The 21511-nt window shown below is 40.0% G+C and overlaps 1 protein-coding gene across 2 annotated transcripts; it reads right to left on the bottom strand.

The window, feature by feature from the left end:
* Positions 1-1268: 1268 nt before the first annotated feature.
* On the bottom strand, positions 1269-16479 carry C5H21orf91 (chromosome 5 C21orf91 homolog). 2 transcript variants are annotated; one of them, XM_063126747.1, is made up of 5 exons: positions 16347-16479; positions 13913-14043; positions 3720-4253; positions 2548-2610; positions 1269-2225 (listed from the first exon to the last, which is right to left on the bottom strand). In XM_063126747.1, exons 2-5 carry the CDS (start codon positions 14034-14036, stop codon positions 2065-2067), a joined length of 882 nt encoding a protein of 293 aa, XP_062982817.1. In that variant the 5' UTR covers positions 14037-14043; positions 16347-16479; the 3' UTR covers positions 1269-2064. The 2 variants fall into 2 exon arrangements, with proteins under 2 accessions (XP_062982817.1, XP_062982818.1); XM_063126748.1 differs by lacking the exon at positions 2548-2610.
* Positions 16480-21511: the final 5032 nt, after the last annotated feature.

Here is a 21511-nt window from a genome sequence, read left to right as displayed (position 1 = left end):
AAGCTAGTTTTGGGGAAATTAGCTTAGCAAGTAGAGGCTTAGGAGCAGTTTCAAGACTGAAAAATAGACTTTTTGAGACTTAAGAGCGTACACACAGACAGCAGGGGAAAGAGTAGAGGGAATCTTTAAAGGCAATATACCTCTCCTTGGGCTGCGGCCCTTTCCTGTAGAGCAGAACTGGGGAGCAGTGCAACTCTTGGTCTTAGGTGAAGAGGAAAAGAATACAGCTAGGCAAAGCACTCACCCATGGCAGCTTGCTCTTGCAAGCTGGAATGTGTAGTATGCTCTGTGTTTCTGGTTCAAAAGAGAGAGAGCTAGCTTGCCTTTCCCCCCAAACTTGAGGGTTTTTGTATGATCTTATCTAAAGATCTACTTGCTTATGGGAACAAAAGAGGGTGATTTGGGATGATGGTTGTACTTGATGCAGCCTGGAGTTCAGCAACAGGGCTACATTAGCATGTGTATGACTAGGTAAAACTCTTGCCATCCAGCATTCATATTCTGCTTAGTTTTATCCCTACTTTTGTCTCTGGAGAATGCATTTGAAGAAGTCTATCAGTAAATAGTTACTTGACCTAGGCCTTCTGTGAATGCTCTCAGTCTGTAGGTGGGGTTTTGAGTCACTTCAAAATGGGAGTCAGTACTGCTCACAGAAGCTACCTTGTAACAGGTTCAAACCACCTTGAAGTCAAACATGATACTTCTGTCTCCGAATAATGGATTCAAGACTTTCATCAGAGGCTTGCAGATTCCCTATAGCTATTTTGATTCTTCTTTGAAGGAAAGACCATGCTATGCACAGCACTGATTTTGAAACTCACTTTATTACAAAAGTGAATTTTGTTGTATGGCAAGGGGGGAGGGGAACAAACCAAGCATCACATCACAAGATAGCTCCACTGGGAACATGCAGCTGGTAAACCTGACCAAGAGGTGGCTAGTATGAAGGCTGTCTGGAAATGTTTGAGAAGAGAACTAGTTTGGAAGACATTCACTGGACTTTTAATCATGCAAATAAACACACAGCAGCTTTACCACAGAAGTGTCATTGCAAGGGGTGAGGAGCTAAATAAATGCACAAATAGTTGCCCACTCACATACAGGCTTTGAGCTTGTGCTTTTCATTCTGCACTGCCACACTCAGTTGCCAAAATCAGTGGCTGCATATGAGGACAAAAATTCTAGCCCAGCTATTTTCTTCATATGCTAGTTTCAATTTCCAAGTAGTTGATGGCTTATCATAAACAGCATAAAAAGGATAAAGACAATTATTTTCATGAGGTATTACAGGTTTATTTCTTTGAAGCCATATACTTTTATTAAGCATTAGGAATTCACATACAAAACTGAACTCCAGCTCTGTATATATTAACAAAACATGAACTGTCATTCCAAAAAGAGACACTGTGCTTAAATTTCTTCTAGTAAGATACAATCCATGCCCAAGAAATTCTACATTGCTGAAAACTAAAAGTAATACGTAACAGCCACTGAGATTGTGTCTTTGGGAAACAATTTTTTTTTAAAAAAACAACAATTTGCATCATGAAAGATAAGTACATAAATCTGAAAAAAGGGTAAACAATCATTACACAAAATGTTAATTATATTCATTCAAAATCTTTATAAAGAGATGTGGAAAAGTACCTAAAATAGTTTCTTCTTTTATAAAATTTCAGTAATAAAATATTGCTTGCAATAAATAAGAAATGTAGTTTTCATGAATACGTGCTTCTCCACCATTTCTTGATGTCTAAAAACTGTATTTCACTTGTTAATCTCTTAGGTTATTTACAGGCAATCAGAAGTCTCTTTGTTAAGTCACACTGAAATATTTATCAGTGACTGGAAGGAAAACTGCTAGTTTCTAGAAAAGTTTAGGTGACTTCCAGTGCCAAAACAGGTTCTGAGAGGACTTTATTCAAACTTTTTGAAAAAAAGAACACTGTATGTAACATCTTGTAATACATACAAGTTTAGAATTTTCCAAAATACTGCTGGAGTATGTGGCTGTATGACATAGATTAATGAAGTTAGGAAACGCAGTTGCAAGCTTTGCTGCAGCTATATGGATATATTGGATTTCATTGCTGCCCTTCCCATCTGGAGACATGGCAATTTTGAACAGTTCTTTAGCAACTGCTCAATAGCAATGTGACGGACATTAAGCTGTGAAGCCAACGAGTCTTTTTCTTGTACTTGCTTAGTCAGCTCTTCAAATACATCTGAAATAGATTTGACATCAAATTAGTTAACAACTTCCAAAGGTACATTCAATAAAAATTTGCAAGGATGTCGTTTCCTTTACAAGATATGAAAAACAGAATGAAAATTATAGACTTCTGTATCAGTTATGCTTAGAAGCTAGCCGTCCAAGAATAAAGAAAATGTGCTTTTATTCTCCGGATCTCCACCTGTTGTTGGGAGTGGGATCTATTTTCTACACTGAAAGCTGGCAGTACGGGCACATACAATCTTATACTTTTTTTTCTGCGAGGGGTGGGGCAGTTAGAAGTGATAATAGCCAAGTGTTAAAACACATCCCACCTTGGACCTGCTTGAGTAGTTTCCCATTTAGCTGCTCCACCTCCTCAAGAGTCATCATACTCACTGAAACAGGAACAAAAAGTACAAACAATCAGACAGAAAAGTGGAAGTGGAAGAGAAAGAGGGACACCCTACAAAAGTATTAAAAACATTTCCTTTCAATATGTTGCACATGAGGGGCGAACATCTATGTAGAACATAACTGAGATCATTACATTGCTTATCAGTAATTCAGGGTCAAGATTTCCCTTTCTATTGCATTTATAAATCAAAATACTAGAACTCACTAACATATTCCTTACAAAGGCTTTATTGTCAAAAGAACATTAAAAAGTCAAATATTCAAGAGTGAAAAAGTGCAAGGTCTAAAGAAGTCTATACAGCTGGTTTTTTTGTACATCATCCTTTTTGCCTGAAAGTAATATCACACTCTGTTCTGGTACAATTTTTCTCATGTTCCCCCTTAAAAAATGAACTTTAAAGTCTCTGCTGTGGTAATTGTTATATTGCAGGCCTTTCTTTAGCATTAAATACAGGCTTATAAGCAAAATAGCTCTTTTGCAATCATAGCTGCATGTCCATTTATTATTAGTTTCCACCCCACTCCCCTGCCATACAAAGAATTTCTAAATTCTTCCTAGCTATATTAAATGCAAAACCTTTATCAGAAACACTAAAATTAATATAGAGACCAGCATATCTAGCAAACAATGCAATTTATTGCATGTTTACTCAGAAGGAAGTTTCCACAATGAAGCTTATGCCATGGCAAGTGTATTTAGGACTACAGCCTAGAATTTGACAAAGTGATGGATATAACAGATTAGTTCTGTGAATTCAAAATTGAGTAATTATGTTTACCGGTTCTACGTTGGTGTGAACTCTCTATTCTGTTTGCGAATCACCACAACTTCAATGTTAGTATTTGAACACTAATTTATAAAGACCTTTTTCATGGTGCCTTTGACGATTGGATACAAACTTACTAGACTTATTTTGACACGTTTTGGTGAAGCGTACCAGTTCACCATTCACTTTTCCCATTTCTAGTAACTTTCAGAAAACTATGTTCAGTTACTGAAAGTTACTGACATTCTATTTGATAGAAAAGTATATTACAATTTTTTTTCCCCCAGGGATTATATATCAATCTCAACACTTCTTCCACTTACATTGCTCCCTGCTGTACTGGGGACGTCTCCTTCGAACACAGATATCTGGATCTTTTTTAGTTTTTCCCATCTCTGATGATTGGTTATGACTAGACCACAATGAACTGCTACAACAAAATGTAGCACCTGTTTGTTGCAACATATCAAGTCTAAAATCACTTGATTCTCTTGGTTCTAGAATACTTTGTGAACAGTTTGAAATACTCCCAGAGCTTCCATCTATCCATTTTGCAGAGTATTTAGGGACCTGGGAATCAAATTGTGGAAGTAGCTTTCTGTCTCTCTGATGTCTAAAGCTAAAAAGTCGGTGCTGTGTTTGTTTTGAACCTTCAGAATCCAAATCCAAATCTTTGTTTTGTGCATACTGTATAATCCAGTTAATTTTTTTGCTCAAAATGTTTTTCACTTCTGCATATGTACTCTTGGAGAGTTTTGACCGTGGACAACTCTGATTTGCTATTAAGTGGAATTTTTCAAAGCAGTCTCTGTGCCCTCTCAATGATCTTGTATGCAGAAGATCGGATTTTGGTATTCCTGAGAGAGAGAAAATTACAAGTTTACTTATTGCAAGAAAAATGCTAAATTAACCACAAACATATAAAAAACACATCCAGTACAGAAAACAAGCTTCTTTTAAGTATATTTACAAAACTACTCGAGCAAGAAACATAACTTGTTACTGAATACAATACTAAATTTCAAAATAGTTTTACAGTTTGAGAAATGCTGCATTCAAACGTAGCAAGCCTGCTAAGTGTTGTAAATCATATACTTTTTATTAATAGGCTGTAGAGGATGAAGAAGGAAAGGTATCTTGTACAAGACTATGAAATCCATTACAAATTTGTGTATATTTACTGCAATGTCCAGTACTACTAGAAATAGAGATTTTGTATTTGAAACAGTTGAATAAAATCCATTTTAGTTAGTGCAAATATTTCATCTGTAGGTGATCAGAGGCAAATCATTATTGCTTGAAAACGACTGCTTCCTACGCAAATATAGGTTAAATGTTACTAAACTTTTTCATTCGACTAGATAGTCCTTAATTGATTTGGCAAGGTAGTTAGCTTTTCCATTACCTCACCGCTGACTTAATTATATCCTCACTGCTTCTCCCCTAGAAGCTCAGAAATCTAGTACATAAATGATACTAGTTTTAGCATAATTGTCATTTAGATTGCTAAAGGTATATTTGCACGCCTTTGAAGCTTAATATCGAGTTCTGGGACATATCTTCTTCTTCATCTCAACTAGTTTACACAGGACTACAACTGGATATTGCCCTTAGACCAGCAACATCTAGAGGCCCACTATCAACTACTCAACTACACAATGGACATGAAGCATGTTTGCATGGAGACTGAATTCTTTGCACAATATCTACCAGTGGACAATCCAAATTAAAAACCATCCTGTTCTTTACATATCGTACTTCACTCTCTTGCTTCCACCTTAAAAAGAGTTGGAGAGCAGCTAGCAATTGTGCATTATGGGAATGATTCAATATTACTGCTCCTGTTTCCCATTAATTCTCAATTCAATACAGAATTTTTAATTATATACCTGTGCTCGGAATATGTATTAGTTTATATATTGATGAACATAAGAAAAACCATGCTGGATTAGGCTAAGGGGCCATCAAGTCCAGCATTCCATTCACACAGAAGCTGCCCATGGGAAACCACGTAGGACAGGAGTAGTCTCACCCTCCTATTCATGTTCTCTAGCAACTGGCATACATAAGCACACTGCCTCTGAAACAGGAGGTAGCATCAGTCAGTACTATCCCTTATCAATTTGTCTAATCCACTTTTAAAGCCATCCAAATTGGTGGTCATCACTACACCTTGTAGTAGTGAATTCCATTGTTTTCTGTCCTGAATATCCCAGCAATCAGCTTCATGATATCGATCCTGCATCTAATACTATGGGAGAAGGAGAAAAATGTCTCCCTATCCATTTTCCTCATAGCATGCATTATTTTGTACACCTATTATGTGTCCTCTTAATTATTTTTTACCAAGTTAAACAGTCCCAGACTTTGTAAACTTTTCTCATATAGTTGAGGGAGTGGCTCAGGCATAGGATTGGAGCGCAATCCTATGGCCCCTATACAGAGTCGGGGGGGGGTATGGGATAGCTCAGATTCCTGAATCATACCCAGAGGTCCAAGCACCCAGTCTCCTCCCTGCCAGCATGGAGAACCATGCTGGTGACCTTGGAGGGAAGGGAAAAGGGTTATGCCAATGGGCATGGAGGGGCTTGAGAAGGTTGACTTACAAGGAATCCTCTGGCCTCTGCAGGTTCTCTCCCTCCCCCTCTCCAACGCCTCAGCTAAAGGAATGAAAAAGCGGACTGGGAGGCTCAGCAGAGGTGAGGACCGCCTCTGCTGCACCTCCTGCTCTGCACTGGATACTTGTAAGCCTCTGGGTTCAGAGGCTTAGCAGTATCAAGAGCAGATCCGATAGGATTGCACCCTGTTTTCCTTTTCTGAACTTTTCCCAACTCTGTATCTTTTTCTTAGGTGTGGTGACAGAAACTGTATGCAGTATTCCAAGTGAGTTGCAAAATAGATTTATATGAGGACGGTATGATACTGACAATTTTATTTTCAATTCCTTTTCTAATTATGCTTAACACTTTTTTAATAGCAGCCTTACATTGGGTCAACGTTTTCATTGAGGTGTCCACCATAAACCAAAGATCTATTTCTTGGTCAGTCACTGCTAGCTAAGATCCTATCAGTTTATAGGTGAAGTTGGGATGTTTTGCCCCAATGTGCATCTCCAAGCATTTTGGAAAGATTTAACCCTCCTGACTTCCCCTTTACCAATCCCCTTATTTTAGAGAAGTTTCTTCTTCTAACGTCAAATGTGATTGTGCTAGACTTCCTTGGCAATTTTCCACTTAAATATAAATTAAATTTGGTAGCACTGTGGTCATGGTTTCCAAATAGTTTGACAAATTTGAAGTTAACATAGTACATCTTATGGGACAGTGTCCATGAAAGCGTAGGCCAGAACAAATTTGTTAAGTCTTTACAATGTGAAAAACTCATTCTTACTACCATCCTGCTGCTCAAGATATATATAAATATTTCAAAGACACAACTATTTAAATTAATAATTCAACAATATCCTATGTAGATGCTTCACCAACATGTTGATCAAAGACACTGAGGGACATAATTGCCATGAAAAGCTCAATATCATAATTTTTGACAAATCATTAGCATGCAGACATATTGGTCTGAACTGTACTGCTAGTTTCTATCATAGAAAACCAAATTCTTACTGAGAACGTTCAGCAGAATTTTAGCCTAAATGTGAAACCTGAAAGGTTATTTTCCTTCAGAGTTGAAACTAAACTGACAACCAGCTCTCAGCTACTTATACTATGTCTATAAGGCCTTCTCTATATTTGAGAAGTTGCAGTTAAATTCCAAAAGGGATTCTTGCCCCAACGTATTTCCATCTTCCTGGCTACACATGAAATATATTTAAAATAGCAAGTATATACATAGAGAAAGCCAGAACCAAATTACCTGCTTTCAAATGAGTATTTTAGAACAGGTACTGATGTATTTGAAGTATGCATTTACTCATGTTATTTCTGCAGCCTTCCACAATATCTCATTATATGTAACAGCCAGCATTTGCTTTTGTACTCAGCTCATGTTGCTCTGTTACACAATAGCTGCTGGGCTTGTTTTCTCTTTATGTGCAAGTCTCTGCTCCAAGTTAGGCTAGCAGCTGTGCAAGTTCAGACAACAAAGAAAAGGCACAAACATAACAGAGCTGCCAGGACTTGCCAACTAGCTATAACCTCCATGTGTCTGTTCCCCATAATCAACCCCTTCCACTCTCTAGGTTGGATAGCACTTGATTACTTATTTGCTTGTAAGACTTATCCCCAGCTCAATGATAATTAAATACAAAGCCATTTTAGGCTTTTGTGCTGATAGATGTGAGTGTGGGGCAGTAGATACTGTAAATGTTACGCTTCAAGTTTTTAAAATAACCAATACCTACCTAAGATAATGGGACAATTCCAAGAATGTATTATAACCAGTTTAAAAGAACATTCTGCATGTATGAAGTATTTATTGATGTAAACAGATAAATAAATCTTGTAATTTCCAGCTCTTTACAGCAGGTTAACAGTATAGGACCGAACTAATAATTGATCAGAATTTGTGTTTCATATTGGTTTTAACATATTAATGGTTTGTTTTATAATTGTATATTTGTTGTTCTATTTCATATGTATGATTTTATTTGTACGCCGCCCTGAGATCCTTATGATGTAGGGTAGGATATAACTGCTTTAATAAATAATTTAAATAGTTGAATTGATATGATTTGCTAATTGAATACAGGCCTAGAAGATCATACTGTAAGACAATGAAATTATCTAGTCCAACCCACCACTCCAGTTTAAGACTATCATATCCTGCTTAGATATGATAATCCACAGCAGTGACTACCGTTACTATAGGGCAATGGTTTTGAAATGCAAAGAGGATGGGTTTGCCTTTCCCAAGATACAAGAGAAAATCTAAATGTTGCTATATAGGGGGCCCACCCACCAAGAACAGGACTTCCATCTATTATTGGTTGAGGAGAATGGGGAAGAAAGATGGCAAAAAAATTTATTTCCTGATGAACAGCCCATACAAAAATATGCACTGCACCACAACCACCTCAAAAGGCACTTTTTTCCGTCTGCTCTCATCTATTGTGAAACAAGTGTACATCGCAGGGTATCTTCATGATGAGAAAGATTAATTAACTATGTACCATTTTTATATCTCCCCATGCATTAAGTAAAAACTCATCCATACTTGACCCCATCCCTTTTAGTTAAATGGCAGACAGCACAGACTGTTGGGAAGCGAATCTCCTGGACTATCACAGGATAGGAGCACAAGTCTACGAATGTGTTCCATGCCAGCTCTACACTGGCAAACAAACAAACATTTTTGTGAACCGCCCAGAGAGCTCTGGCTATTGGGCGGTATAGAAATGTAATAAATAAATAAATAAAACATAAATACATATATTTTATATTGTATTTTGCATTTGTGTTTTTAAAATGTGTGTTTTTATGCTCATGGTTTTAATTTTTGTAAACTGCTCAGAGAGCTTTGGCTATTGGGTGGTATAAAAATGTAATAAATAAATAATAATGAGATTCTGGATACTGCGGAAAGGCAGGGAATCTCTCCCAGGCCTTCAGACCTGACCAGACAACGTTTGTTCAGTTCGAGATGAAACTTCTAGACTTACAATAAGTAAGATGTCTCTCTGAAGTCAGTGTGAGACTCCAGGGGAAATTACACAGATGTTCTTTCATGTCTGAAAAAGTGTGGAGAAATCTAACTGACCCTGTGCTGAGCCATGGAGAGGCACAGCATGCAACAACACATCTTGTTGTGTTCATATCCTCTTCAAGTTCAGTACAACATGGGCAAGCCCACCACAGGTTGGATCGGAGGTGGAAGGCAGAGGTTTGCCCATATAATTGTACTGAGCTCCAGAGTTGATAGGAGCACCTCCAAAGGGCAGCACAGCATCACAATCAAGGCTAACAGCAACCATAAATTATGGCTGGCTACCAAGGCCAGAGAAGTTGTTGGCCCTTAAAATGGGAGAATAAATTGAATTGCCACCTAAAAAAATTATACTTTCAATCCACTGATCCCCAAGGCAGCTTGCAACAGACCATAATAATTAATACAAAGCAATTAATCTCTTCATGATCAAGAGAAACTATGGGAATGTGATATTAAAGCCTCCCACAGATCTGTTTTGGCACCTGCAGTGAGCCCAAGGGAAAAAGCCTCCACCTCGCGCCCCAAAGTATGCATCCTAAGGAGCAGGGATGGTTATAAGCTCAGCCAAGAGAAGTGGTAGGCAGATCATTTACTACCATGCTTTGGAACATGAAAACAGTAAAATGATTTTTTTAAAGTCACTCTTTCTCCCATTTTACTCGCAAGGCAACTAATAAGCTATTTAGAATGTTATAACAACATATATCTTAAAATCCAGTATTTGCCAAATATTTGACTATGGGATACATCATAGTCAGAAATGCAGCGGCCAAAGGAGAACTGACAATGCGATTACTGAACACTGTGACAGGACTCAGACTTGTAGCCTTCAAAGTCAGGTGTTTTATATTTTAGCAGACCACTATTAAGTAAAGGAAAAGGATTAATATGGAGATGCCCAATTATGGGAATCTATGTAGAACAAGTTAGGAAAACATACAGTTGTGTTACAGTCTAAGTTTCCTACCAGTTTGAATGCAGAGGCTAGCATCTGAAAAATAGTATCCACCAAGGTCTGATAACCTTTGTTTCTTCAGATAAATAATACGCTGAACTTGTGTTACTCTACTTTATACCTCCTTCTCATGAGTCAGAGGCAAAACATTAAAGCCACCTGTTCAGGAAGACTAGCGACTGGATGCAATTCCAGGATATGTTTATCACAACAGATTTGTATTATTTGTTTACTGAGACTTATTCATATCTTATGAAATGCAATTTTTTACAAACTGTGTATGTTTTCACTTTTGGAATATACAGTACTGCACTGGAAGTTTAAGATAGTTTCCTGATTAAATCCCTATTATTTAGACCTATAGTCAGATTTATCAGAATAGTTAAACTACATGTTTCAATACTAAATTGCATATTCAAGTCAAAATCTATACATTTTGTCAACTATTGCATTTCATAAGGCATGAACAAGTGCATTTTATTGCTGGGATTGTATCCCAAACCGAGGAAACAAGGGCATATAATCTAAGAGATAGGCATGTCAAAGTTGCAACTGCTTGCAACTGCATGGGTATATTTAAAACCTAAGGGCAAACCGAATATTGGCTAACCACTCTAGCAGTCCTTTAGATCTAGATTATCAGATTAGAAAGTGACAGAAAGCTCTAGAGTAACTACAAGTTAATTAACCAGTTACAGAGAATAAACCCCTGGTGCAGCCATTAAATTTATTAGTTATACTAGCTGATATGCCCGGCATTGCTTGGTTCCGTGAATAGTGTTTATAACATGAAGCAATTTTATTTATGGAATGTCCTGAAGGAATAATAGTAATTTGTATTGGTCATGACCCTAAGCCCTAGTTTGGTGACAAGAGAAGACTCATGGGAGTTCCACCCAAGGCATGCTGGGAGTTGTAGCCATAAGCCTTGTTTTTTATTAATTTTTTAAAAAATACTTAAAACCCAAAATTAAATTATTTAAATTTTTCTGGTACATTGTACAGCCAGACCTAGCAGTGTGCCAAATTTCAAGTTTCTACTTGGCCCCCCTAAGATATATGTCTGCGAGGTAATCATCTTAAAAGTAGCAGGCTGGTGAGTTAACCTTTAAACAAATTAAATTCTTTTTTCCTTCTCTCATCGTCACAACAACCCTGCAAAGTAGGCCAGTCCTAGGCCTGTGAGGTACCATTAAAACAAATTAAATTAGTTTCTTCCCCCACCCCCACCGTCACCCCCACCCCTCTTTCTCTCTGAGGAAGCTGGCTAACTGACTCACGGGTAGCTTGATCGATGCCATCAGTGACAGGCCCAGAGCTGCGACCTCCTTCCCTTCTGCTCCAGCCCGCCCAGGCACTCTCCTTTCAGGCCCAGGATGGCAAGCTACTTCCAGATGATGGTCGCCAAAGCCTGATACGTCTCCCCTCCCTCCCAACGCAAGCTAAGAGTTGTAGGCGCAAGCCTAGCTTCCTGAATAACATGTTAATCTTTGAACACATCTGAGGTGTGGTGGGAGAGCATTCCTTCTTAGTAGTAGCACCCTGCTTAAGGATTTTTTTCCCAGGCAGGCTTGCCTAGTAACTGCATTAATGGCTTTTAAGTGCCAAGAGATTTTTTTTTTAAAAAAATAAAAAACCCAAGGTCTTTTTTATAATTTTTATATAAAAGCCTGACTTTACTATTGAAACAGAAGAGTGAATGGAAGAATGACTGACAGCTGAGGCTAGAATGGAAGGTGGGCAGGATGAGTGGCAGTTGGGGAAAGTCAGTTAAATGAAGAACAAAGACAGTTAGCCAGAGGTCAGAAAAGTGGGGGCTGAGTTAGGACTGAGACAAAGTGACATGCCAGTACTACACCTCCCAGCATGCATGCCTTTAGCAGCCATCAGGTACCCATGTCCTCAGCTCTTAGTGGATGCCCCTGGGACTGCCTCAGCCCACACTTCTCACCCACAAAGTGCTCCATCAGGAGCCTGTACTGAAGGGACAGGAGTGAGCTGGGCACTTACCCCCTTTGTCAAGCTTGTTTCTGGGCATATGCAGAGTGCTTCCCTTTCCTCCCTCCCTCCTTCTTAAGTGTGAAGGCTGCAAGTGTGCTTCCCTCAGTTTCTGAGAAAACAGAAATATCAGGCAGGGTGCCTTTGAGCATGTCCAGAGTTCATCCTCTCAAAGACATGCTACTGTAACTAGTTTTGATTTTAAAACCACACATGGCAGTTGGGAGGAGGCACCGCAAATGGATGCAGCCCATTTATGTGGGTTGTTTCCTTTTATGTGGAATTGGGTTGACTGACTTTAGGAATCACAATGGCTGCCAAAGGCCAGTAAGTCTGGCCTCCCACCAAAGGCATGCTGGGAGTTCCGCCCAAGGCACACTTGTAGTTGAAGGTGTAAACCTTTTATTAAATTCTTTAAAAAATACTTCAAACCCCCAAATTCATGTTTTTAGATATTTTCTTATCCATGTACGCAAAGATCTGTCTGGGTGAACAGCATTAAGGCAGTACCATATGTGGAAGTGGGAAAACATTTTGGGGCATATATGAAACACAGATACTTTCTGCTTTATGGGTAGAGATTCCTATCTTCCCTTCTAATTCAGTGACTTTTCTTTAAATTTTTTTTTTACAAAAAGTCTCCACAAGATAGATGAGGGTTATGGCCTTTTGTGTCTGTGAAGGCTCCTCATGCATTTTAATATCCTGGAAAATCAGGGTTTTAAATTGGGCAGGAAGCCTACATGGATAAAAAAGCTGCAGAAGTTTGCCTTCAACACATGAAGCTAACAACAAAAGGAAGGAGGAGCTAGTGAACTTGTCCTATGTTCATTACACGCAAGAATACTGCCTGAATAAGGCTTTAAACACAGTAGACTATTTTTTCATTTAAACCTTGAAAATGTTCAACAAACAATTATTGAGCAACTAACTTGTAGAATCCACAGTAGATGTTGAAAAACATAGCAGAGTTTTCACAAATAAGTTAAACAGCTGAAGATTTATGTGCTGCTACCACCACTTCCTGGAAACGGAACATTTCTTTCCTTCAGGGAAGTCACCTTTCTACTTTCAATCTTGTTTCAGAATCTCACATTGTCTCAAGTCTCAATGACACAGAATTAGGCTACATACTACATAATGTAATACTGTTCATACTATTGTACAGTATTAGGCTAAGTACAGCTGCTGAGCATGCAGCAGCTGCAAAAAAGAAAAGAAAACTCCATGTTAGGTACAATTAGAAAAGGAATTTAGAATAAAAACGCCAATATCAGACAGGCTTTATACAAATATATGGCACGCCCATGGTTAGAATACTGTGTACAGTTCTGGTCACCACACCTAAAAAATATATTGTAGAACTGAAAAAGTGCAGAAAACAGCAACTTAAATCATTAAGGGGCTGCAGCATCTCCCTACAAGAGAAAGTTACAACAAATGGGATTGTTTAGCTTGGAAAAAAGGAGGCTAAGGGGAGACATGATAGAGGTGTACAAAATTATGCATAGTGTGGGGAGTGTGGATAGGGAGACATTTTTCTCCCTCTCCTATAATACCAGAACCAGGTCATCCCATGAAGCTGATTGGTGGGAGATTTAGGACAGATAAAAGGAAATACTTCTTCACACAGTGCGTAGTTAAACTATGGAATTCGGTACCACAAGATGTAGTAATGGCTTTAAAAGGGGGCTAGACAAGGCTATGAATAACTACTAGTCCCAATGGCTATGAGTTACCCCCAATATCAGAGGCAGTACCATCAGTTGCTGGGGAACAAGGGCAGGAGGATGCTGTTGCACTCATGTCCTGCTTGTGGATTTCTGCTTGTGAAGAGAATGCTGGACTAGATGGGCCCTTGGTCTGATCCAGCATGGCTCTTCTGTTCTTATGTACACTTACCTTCAATGTTTAGTTCAAAACAAATGTGGCAGAATGAAAGTGTCTCTCTTTCTGTTCCTAATTTGCACACGCTGCAAACGTTATCATCATTCAAGTCAATGTTAACAAACTGCTCTTCGTTCATAGTGTCCCTAAAAGAAAGAAAGTCCTGTTACCCAATGTAACCTGAAGACCACCACATCCCAGCACCCCAAGCAGCATGTGACAAGTCAAAGAACAGGAACAACTTAATATCTAAGTTAGATATAAGTTCGAAAACTTGGACATTTCCATTTCCCATTAACTAAAAACTGAACTATTGATTTCTAGTATACAACCGTTTGTGATTATGAAAGGATAATATAAGCCTACCAATAAGAGTGTTCTCTACACTTCGTTATCCATAACCTAAATATTTTTAAACTCAGTAGACAAGTGTTTAAATTATATTCTATTGTTCTCCAGCATGACATGAAAGGAAAACAAACCACTTCCCTTTAACATACTCACTATGTTTTCCTGTGAACAATTAACTGTATCAAAGGATTTAACAGCTTTGTGCCAATTTAGCTTCGCAGTCAATGGCAGATGCCTTTTGCATTGTTTATCACATAAAAGCATGAACATGTCCTGACTAGCAGCATTTACTTATCTTTTTGAGAAAGCCATTTGGAGCCTGTAGATTTTTATTCCCAAAAGCACACACTAAAAAAGTGGTTTGTACTTTGTGGGCATTAATCTGGAGTAGTTAACATGCTCAACCACCGCAATTACATCTCCCATACAAAGCACAGGATGTATAATTAAGTAACTTAAAGCGCAATCTTAGGGGAATCTCAGCATTCCCCATCCTGGCTACGGAATGCTGGGAGTTGGAGGACTTGTTTGTGTCTAAACCTAAATAGGTTTGCACCCTTAATGTCCCTTGACTAAAGCATCCTATTTAAAATACATCTAGGATACAATTTGGATTACTCACAGATAAATATGCTAAGTAAGGTAAGAGAATGAGTTTCTATTCCTCAGGTTGCCATAACAAAAGTTAATGCAAACCCACATCCTATCTATAGGCACACAAAACACACACACACAATAGGAGTTGTAAATTAAAATTGTTTCCCTCTCAACCTGTTCATAATGTGTTAAACATCCCTTAACCATGCAACAGGCTCATCTGACTTAAGAGTATATTCTGTTTAGTAAGTTCTGGCTTCTAAGAGAAACCAAAACACTTTTAGCTTGCCAGATATTCACAAGTGACCACCTGCATGCACGCACATACACTACAAGCATTATATGGATTACACCACTTGCTTCTTTCTATTGAAAGGGAACCAAAGCCAAAAAAAGTAGTGACCTGGCCAAAGCTACACTGAGTGTGAGACTGGGTATGTGCTTCTATGTTTGAGGCCTAAGTCTAATTTTATACCCACCAGTTCACACTGGCTCAACCATTAAAAGAAATATAAGGCACTCCTGAATATTTATTTATTTAATTATTACATTTCTACACCGCCCAATAGCCGGAGCTCTCTGGGCGGTTAACAAAAATTAAAAACATTCAAAGTATAAAACAACAGTATAAAACCATAATATAAAATACAATATAAATGAGTATCTCAAAATGAAGCATTTTGCTTGTCTTGAGGGGACCAAAAGACACACTTAAGGATTAGCCTCTTGGAAACCAACAACGGTAACACAACCCCCCTCCCCATTTCGGAAAAATGGCGCTTTGGTATGGCAAGGGAAATGCACTTGACACACGCTCAGAGGCAGCCTTCACTACTTCGCAAGTCCAACACATTAGCCATCGCGTTTAGATGTTGTGATGGGCTCTTGTCTCAAAACTACGCTGTGCTGCCACCTTAAACGCCAACACAACATTCCCAATGATCTGCCAATCACTAACCCACTTCTTACGCCCACCCCACCCCGCCGGTCCGCTATTTAGAAGACCCCACTAGCTAGGAGAAGAACCAGTTTAGGCACCAGCCAGAAACTCGGGGGGAAACAAGAATAATTAAAACAGAAAGGACGAGGGAGGGAGGGAAGAAGCGAAAGCAGATGTCATATGCACGCGGCCCAGCCCTCAATTCCTCCGCTACCGACTTGACAAGGCAAGCAGCACCCCGCCACCCCCAACACACACCGCTCCGGGTACAAACGCGACTCCCTCCAAAGCTACCACCATAACGATACCCACCCTGTTCACCTCACCTTTAGTGCCGCCCCTTTGGGATGCCCGTTTCCCTCACTGCCACCCCGAGAACCCGCCACTCCCCCTCCCCTCCCCTCCCCTCCCCCCTACTAACAACGCTCCTCTTCCTCAGACTCGCTCCTGACTCCCACGCGACGGACCCCCCTCCCCCGCCCCCATACAAACACACACACTCCCCGCCAGCCTCCGCCACGCGCCGAGCCCTCAGCGCCGCCACCAGAGAGTCCTCCTCACCCTGGCCACGCGTGCGCACGTGCCCTCTTCCCCGGTCCCGCTTTTCACTATTGTCCTCGCGAAATGGCTGTCAGAGCGGCTGCCGAGAAGAAGAAGACGAGGAGAAGGCGGCAAGCCCCGCAGCCAACGCTACCGTCGGCCTAGCCTGCGCGCGCGGGAAGCCCCCGCCCACTTTCTGCTTCCGGACTAATCCATCGCTTGTTAAAGGGGGGTTGTCATGCGAGCGAGAACGAAAGCAGCCTCCCCTTCTCCACTCCTCTTTCCCCACCGCCTCTTCTCTCGTCTTCTTCCTCACATTAGGCTCGCGCGATAGCTGCTCGCCTGTCCCTGCAGTTAGATTTCAGGCAGAAAAAGTTCGACAGTGCCCTTCCTCCCCTCCCCGTCTAAAGGAGGCGTGACGTCAGTCGCGAACAGGCAGCGGCCACAGCTGGAGAACGCAGAGCTATACAAGTAGAGTGACGCACAGTCCCAGTTTCCGTTTTCTGAGGATTCTTCCTCCCTCGATTCTTCTCGGGAGCGGAAGTGAGAATTGGTAATAGAAAACAACTGGAAGAAGTTCAGGTTTGCATTAAGAAACAGGTGCTCTCCCCGCCCCCTTCATCTGTCTAATAATACAACGAAAGAAGCGAAGAGACCTAACTCAGATCTTATTTCGTCTAAGTTTTCAAGTTAATGATGCACAAAGCATAGACAACTGTGAGCTGCATCTGGGATGTAAGGCAAATTGAGGAGCTACTTTGCCTTCAGTCTCAGGTTTGGTTTTTTTATGTTTATATATGGAATGTTTGGCTGGGACTGCGAATCAAAATCGTCCTCAACCCTACTCTGACGTGCAATATTATAAGCCAGCTTGTCCAACCGCAATCCTACAATGCAACGGGTATAATAGCAGTAGACAACACTACGCGGTTGTTGTATGCTGTCCGTCTCTCTGCCAGGCTCATTAACCTGCAATAGTGGTATAATAGCGGTGGACTACAGCGCAGGGATGTTGTAAATCACGTTCTCGGTATGATCGCCCGACCTGCAATATTAACAGGGCTGTTGTATGCCCACGCTCCTTTAACCTGAGTACCCCAAATTGCAATTTACGGGTTGTGTCGGCCGGACTTTTTTTAAAAAAATGTTTAAAAGCTAAACTAAAACAATCACTTTTTTCCCCACATGAAATAGCCGAGCTAAAAAGATCAGAAACTGTTTTCTTTGTTTCTCCGGGAGACACGCCGCTGCCAGCCCTAACTACATTAAAGTTCTGAATTTCTCCACTGATTTCTATGGGCAGCTCTCACTTCAGCCGCGGGAGAGATTGTAAAATGGCTTTTCCTAATGAAAACCCGAACATTCTCTGCGTTATTCTACTCCTTTTGGTTTCTCTAGCTGAGAGGTGAAGGGAGGCGGTGTCGGTGTTCTATGTGCGTAATGGGCCAACGACCACTCAGTGCAGGAGGACGCAGCGAAACGTCCTGCACAGGCAGTGAAGTTTCCTCCACCCGGGTCTGGAGTTTTCCGTGAAGTAGCGCACCGCCGGGGCTTGAGGTGCTACGTCGTCTGCACTCTAGGAAGCAACATGCAAACAAGTTTGCCACATTAACTCTGCGCAATGGCGCGCAGCTCTTGTCCCAGCTGTACCGGAGGAGCTGGCAACAGAACCTCTTCACTGACTGATCAGCCTCCTCAAAATACTTTGCATTACAAAAGAGATATATTGTTGCTGGAAAATCCATTCCCCACCAGCAGCCCACGGGGGAACCGGGAAGCCTGAGGGGTGGCACATTATGTCATAGTCCCTTGATAGTCAAATAATACTGGTGCTTCACCCTGCAAGCCCTGGATCTACTTCAACACTGACTTTTCCTTTCCTGCCCCAAGTCTCCTGTATACTGGTTGGGCTCAGTGAGTCCTATATTAATATTTTTTATTATTATTTATACATTTCTATACTGCCCCATAGGAGGACTCTATGGATGGGTTATAAAAAAATAAAACATTAAAAATGATATACAAAACCATAAAAACACAAAACAGACAGTACACACAAAGACAACCCCACATCTAAAAACAATATTGAGCTGTCAGCCAAACTTAAAGCATATCTGGGATCGATTAAAACTCACCACATGCTGCTAAATGCCTGGGAAAAGAAAAGTTTTGAGCTGGCACCAAAAGATAGCAACGTTGGGGAAATCATTCCATAAATGCCATTCCTTCTTGCCACCACCAGGAAGGCCCAGAGGAGGACCTTAGATGTCGTATGGGTAGGTTTGTGTCAGGAGAGATGTTTTGTCAGGTATTGTCCCAAGCTGTATAAGGCTTTACATGTTAGAACCAGCATCTTGAATCACATTCAGAAACATAGGCAGTCAATGCAAGCAGGCCAGAGTTGGCCTTATATATTTGAACCTCCTGCTCTCCAATATAAATCTGGCCACCGCATTTTGCACAAGCGGAATGTTCTGAACAGTCTTCAAAGGCAGCGCCATATAGACTGCATTGCAGTAATCTAAGTGCATTGCAGTAATCTAACAGAGGTTACTAAGGCCACCTATGCAGCTTCTTTGTTCAGAGTGTCTCTGTGTTAAAGAACAAAATGCATCCTTATTGTTTTTCTTCTTCTGGGGTCTTTCCATGTTGACTTTGGCCCCTTTAGATGGCGACCAGTGGTGACCATGTGATTTGTAATTGAAAACTTCCCCGCTTGGAAATGCTCCATAAAGTTAAATGAAACAGTGCCAGCTACTGGTCTGCAATACCCTATGATAATTTTAAATAGTGCATTATCTCTTACCGTTTTAAAGTAAGAGTACTGGGGGAAGACATGGGAGACATCCCGGAGGCTGACAGTGTCATGTAAAGGACCCATAAACTTCTGTGAGTGGCCAATCACAAGTGCACAATAAATTGCTCATATAAAGAAGCTGTCAGTATACAGAGATCTCAAATGCCTGGAGCAGAAAGCCATGAAATTGGCTCCTATCCTACTTCTGTATTCCCTGAACAGGTTGTGAAATTGTGTTATGAACCCACTCTTGTGGTGGTATAGAGCTCAGTTTATTTTCAGGGGAAGAAATTCATGTGGCTTATAGGAATTAGTAAACACAAGAACTACAAGAATCACTCACTTCATGGTAGTATGTTATGTTTTTGTTAGTGGTTTAAATTTACCACAAAGGGAGTACTTTCTAATAACACATAATGCATGATGATATGTCAGAAAAATGTATTATCAGGCATGTGGTAGATTTCAGTCATTGTCTAATAACCAGTATTTCAGCCTCTTAAAAGCAATGTATGACCTGCTTAGTTGACAGAAACACATGTTTTCTGTGATGCACTAAATGGAAAGTAAAGGCGGCATTTGGTTCTGTTTACTTAATCAACGTTAAAAAGGCACACTGCTGCCTGTGCAAGCTGAGCTATAGTCTTTGGGAAATGTCAGGCAGCATTAGTCTCATTGTCAACACTGGCCTAATTTCCATTGATGTTCATTAAAAAGTTTTAGTCAGCCAACTCAAGAAGAAATAGCAATGGATGGTGCTGAAACGAATTCAGAGAGTGCCAACCTGCTTTGTATATCCGCTCCATGTAGTTGGAAGTAACTTGGCAGGCTGGAGGAACTAATCCTACTTCAATTCAAATGCTTGCAGACTACATTGAGTAAAACATCTTGTATGACTTTTAAGAAATGAAGTAAAGACAAAAGATGTGCACACAGACTAAAATGCCCTAATATACCTTAAAATAGCATGCCAAATGGTTTATGTTTTGGAAGGTAAATATTCAGTTTTATGTTCATCTCTGTTGTGATGATTGATGGAGAGTTCCTTTCAGTAATGGAACCATAACATTGGAGGTGAGGGGCAGGGGGATGAAACCTCTGCTGAAGGTGAATTGTAAAGCTGAAGTTTTGAAGTGGTCTTACTCCAGAAGAGAGACAGATCAGTAATGGTTGGAGTGTGTAGGAGGCCAACCTTCTCTGCTTCTTTCATTTTCAGCATTGAGAATTTGCTGCGTGGTGGTAATGATTGGAGTTTGGCCTTTATTAGCTGTTTTTCTGTTTTAATACTGATTTTTTTCTCTCTGAGCAATGAAGAGCTAACGGTGTCAAGATCATGGCTTAACACTCCGCTTTCAGAATGGGTAAAGGATTTCAGAAAGTAAGCTGGTAATTTCTGAACAGACTTGCTAGATACAGTTAAGATCAAGACAAACTTGCATAGGTCTCATTATACAATTGAGGTGAGTAGTAATTGGCTCTAGAGGTTTGAATATTAACAGTATATGTAAAGCTGAAGGATCATTAAAATGATATTCTCTGAAGTGTCACATCTCATTGTCATTATTATATGCCCAATTTTGTTCATTGTGACCAATTTTTCAGTTCTGCCAAGGAGATAATCTGAGTGCCCGAGAAAGCACACAAAAAAGTGTAATTTTGCCCTCATTTTTTAAAGCATTGCAGTGGTACTCACTTCTTTGCCTAATGGTCAAATTATTCATCCCTGTCCAAACCAGTAGAGTTGCAAAGGCACCCCAAATGCACTTTACATCACATAATTTACACAGAAGTAGACCTACCACATAGTCCTCCCATGACATTGTTATGTAATGTCACCTGTTCAATATCACCCGCCCCAAATTTCAGCCTTTACCAATTCCTTTCTGGAAACAAAAACACACCAGGGGCACAAAATATCCATTGATTTTGTCATTGGGGTGGCTTTATGTTCCAATCACAAGCAACATCTTGGGCTATAAAAATGTCCCCAGCTTTTTCTCAAAGAAAACTGGTCTATGGAAGCTGGCTTCTGTACTGATGGTGTCAGTAGGTTGGCATAAACCATGGGATTTTATTGGGGGAACATTTACCTCACCAGAGACAGGTTTCTTATGATGAAAAATGGTTTTCTACATGAAGAAAAACGTTTTTTTTTTTTTAGTAATAATCAAGTTTTATCTTGTCAGTTTGTGATACTTTTCTAATATTTTCAGTTTAAAAGACCTTTCTTATGACACCACAAACATATTTGAGAGTGTGTGGCATTTTACCACCCCAGGATACATTGAAAAAATAATCCAAAACCCATTTGTGGGGATTTTTTTTTTAGCCACATTGGATTAATCAATCCTTTCAGACCTAATAGGTTCTGAGCCAAATTTTTCTTTTT

Source organism: Elgaria multicarinata, chromosome 5 (assembly GCF_023053635.1).
Source record: "Elgaria multicarinata webbii isolate HBS135686 ecotype San Diego chromosome 5, rElgMul1.1.pri, whole genome shotgun sequence".
Classification (NCBI taxonomy): domain Eukaryota; kingdom Metazoa; phylum Chordata; class Lepidosauria; order Squamata; family Anguidae; genus Elgaria; species Elgaria multicarinata.
Note: the sequence above shows the minus strand (reverse complement) of the source record. Positions and strands in the feature narration are given on the sequence as shown.

Excerpts from the sequence above, each read along its gene's own strand:
- C5H21orf91 (XM_063126747.1), bottom strand. The coding sequence starts at position 14,036 with ATGAACGAAGAGCAGTTTGTTAACATTGACTTGAATGATGATAACGTT. Across the intron at positions 2,611-3,719 it reads CCAGTACAGCAGGGAGCAAT|TGAGTATGATGACTCTTGAG; the intron begins GTAAGTGGAAGA and ends TTCCTGTTTCAG. Across the intron at positions 2,226-2,547 it reads ACTACTCAAGCAGGTCCAAG|ATGTATTTGAAGAGCTGACT; the intron begins GTGGGATGTGTT and ends AATCTATTTCAG.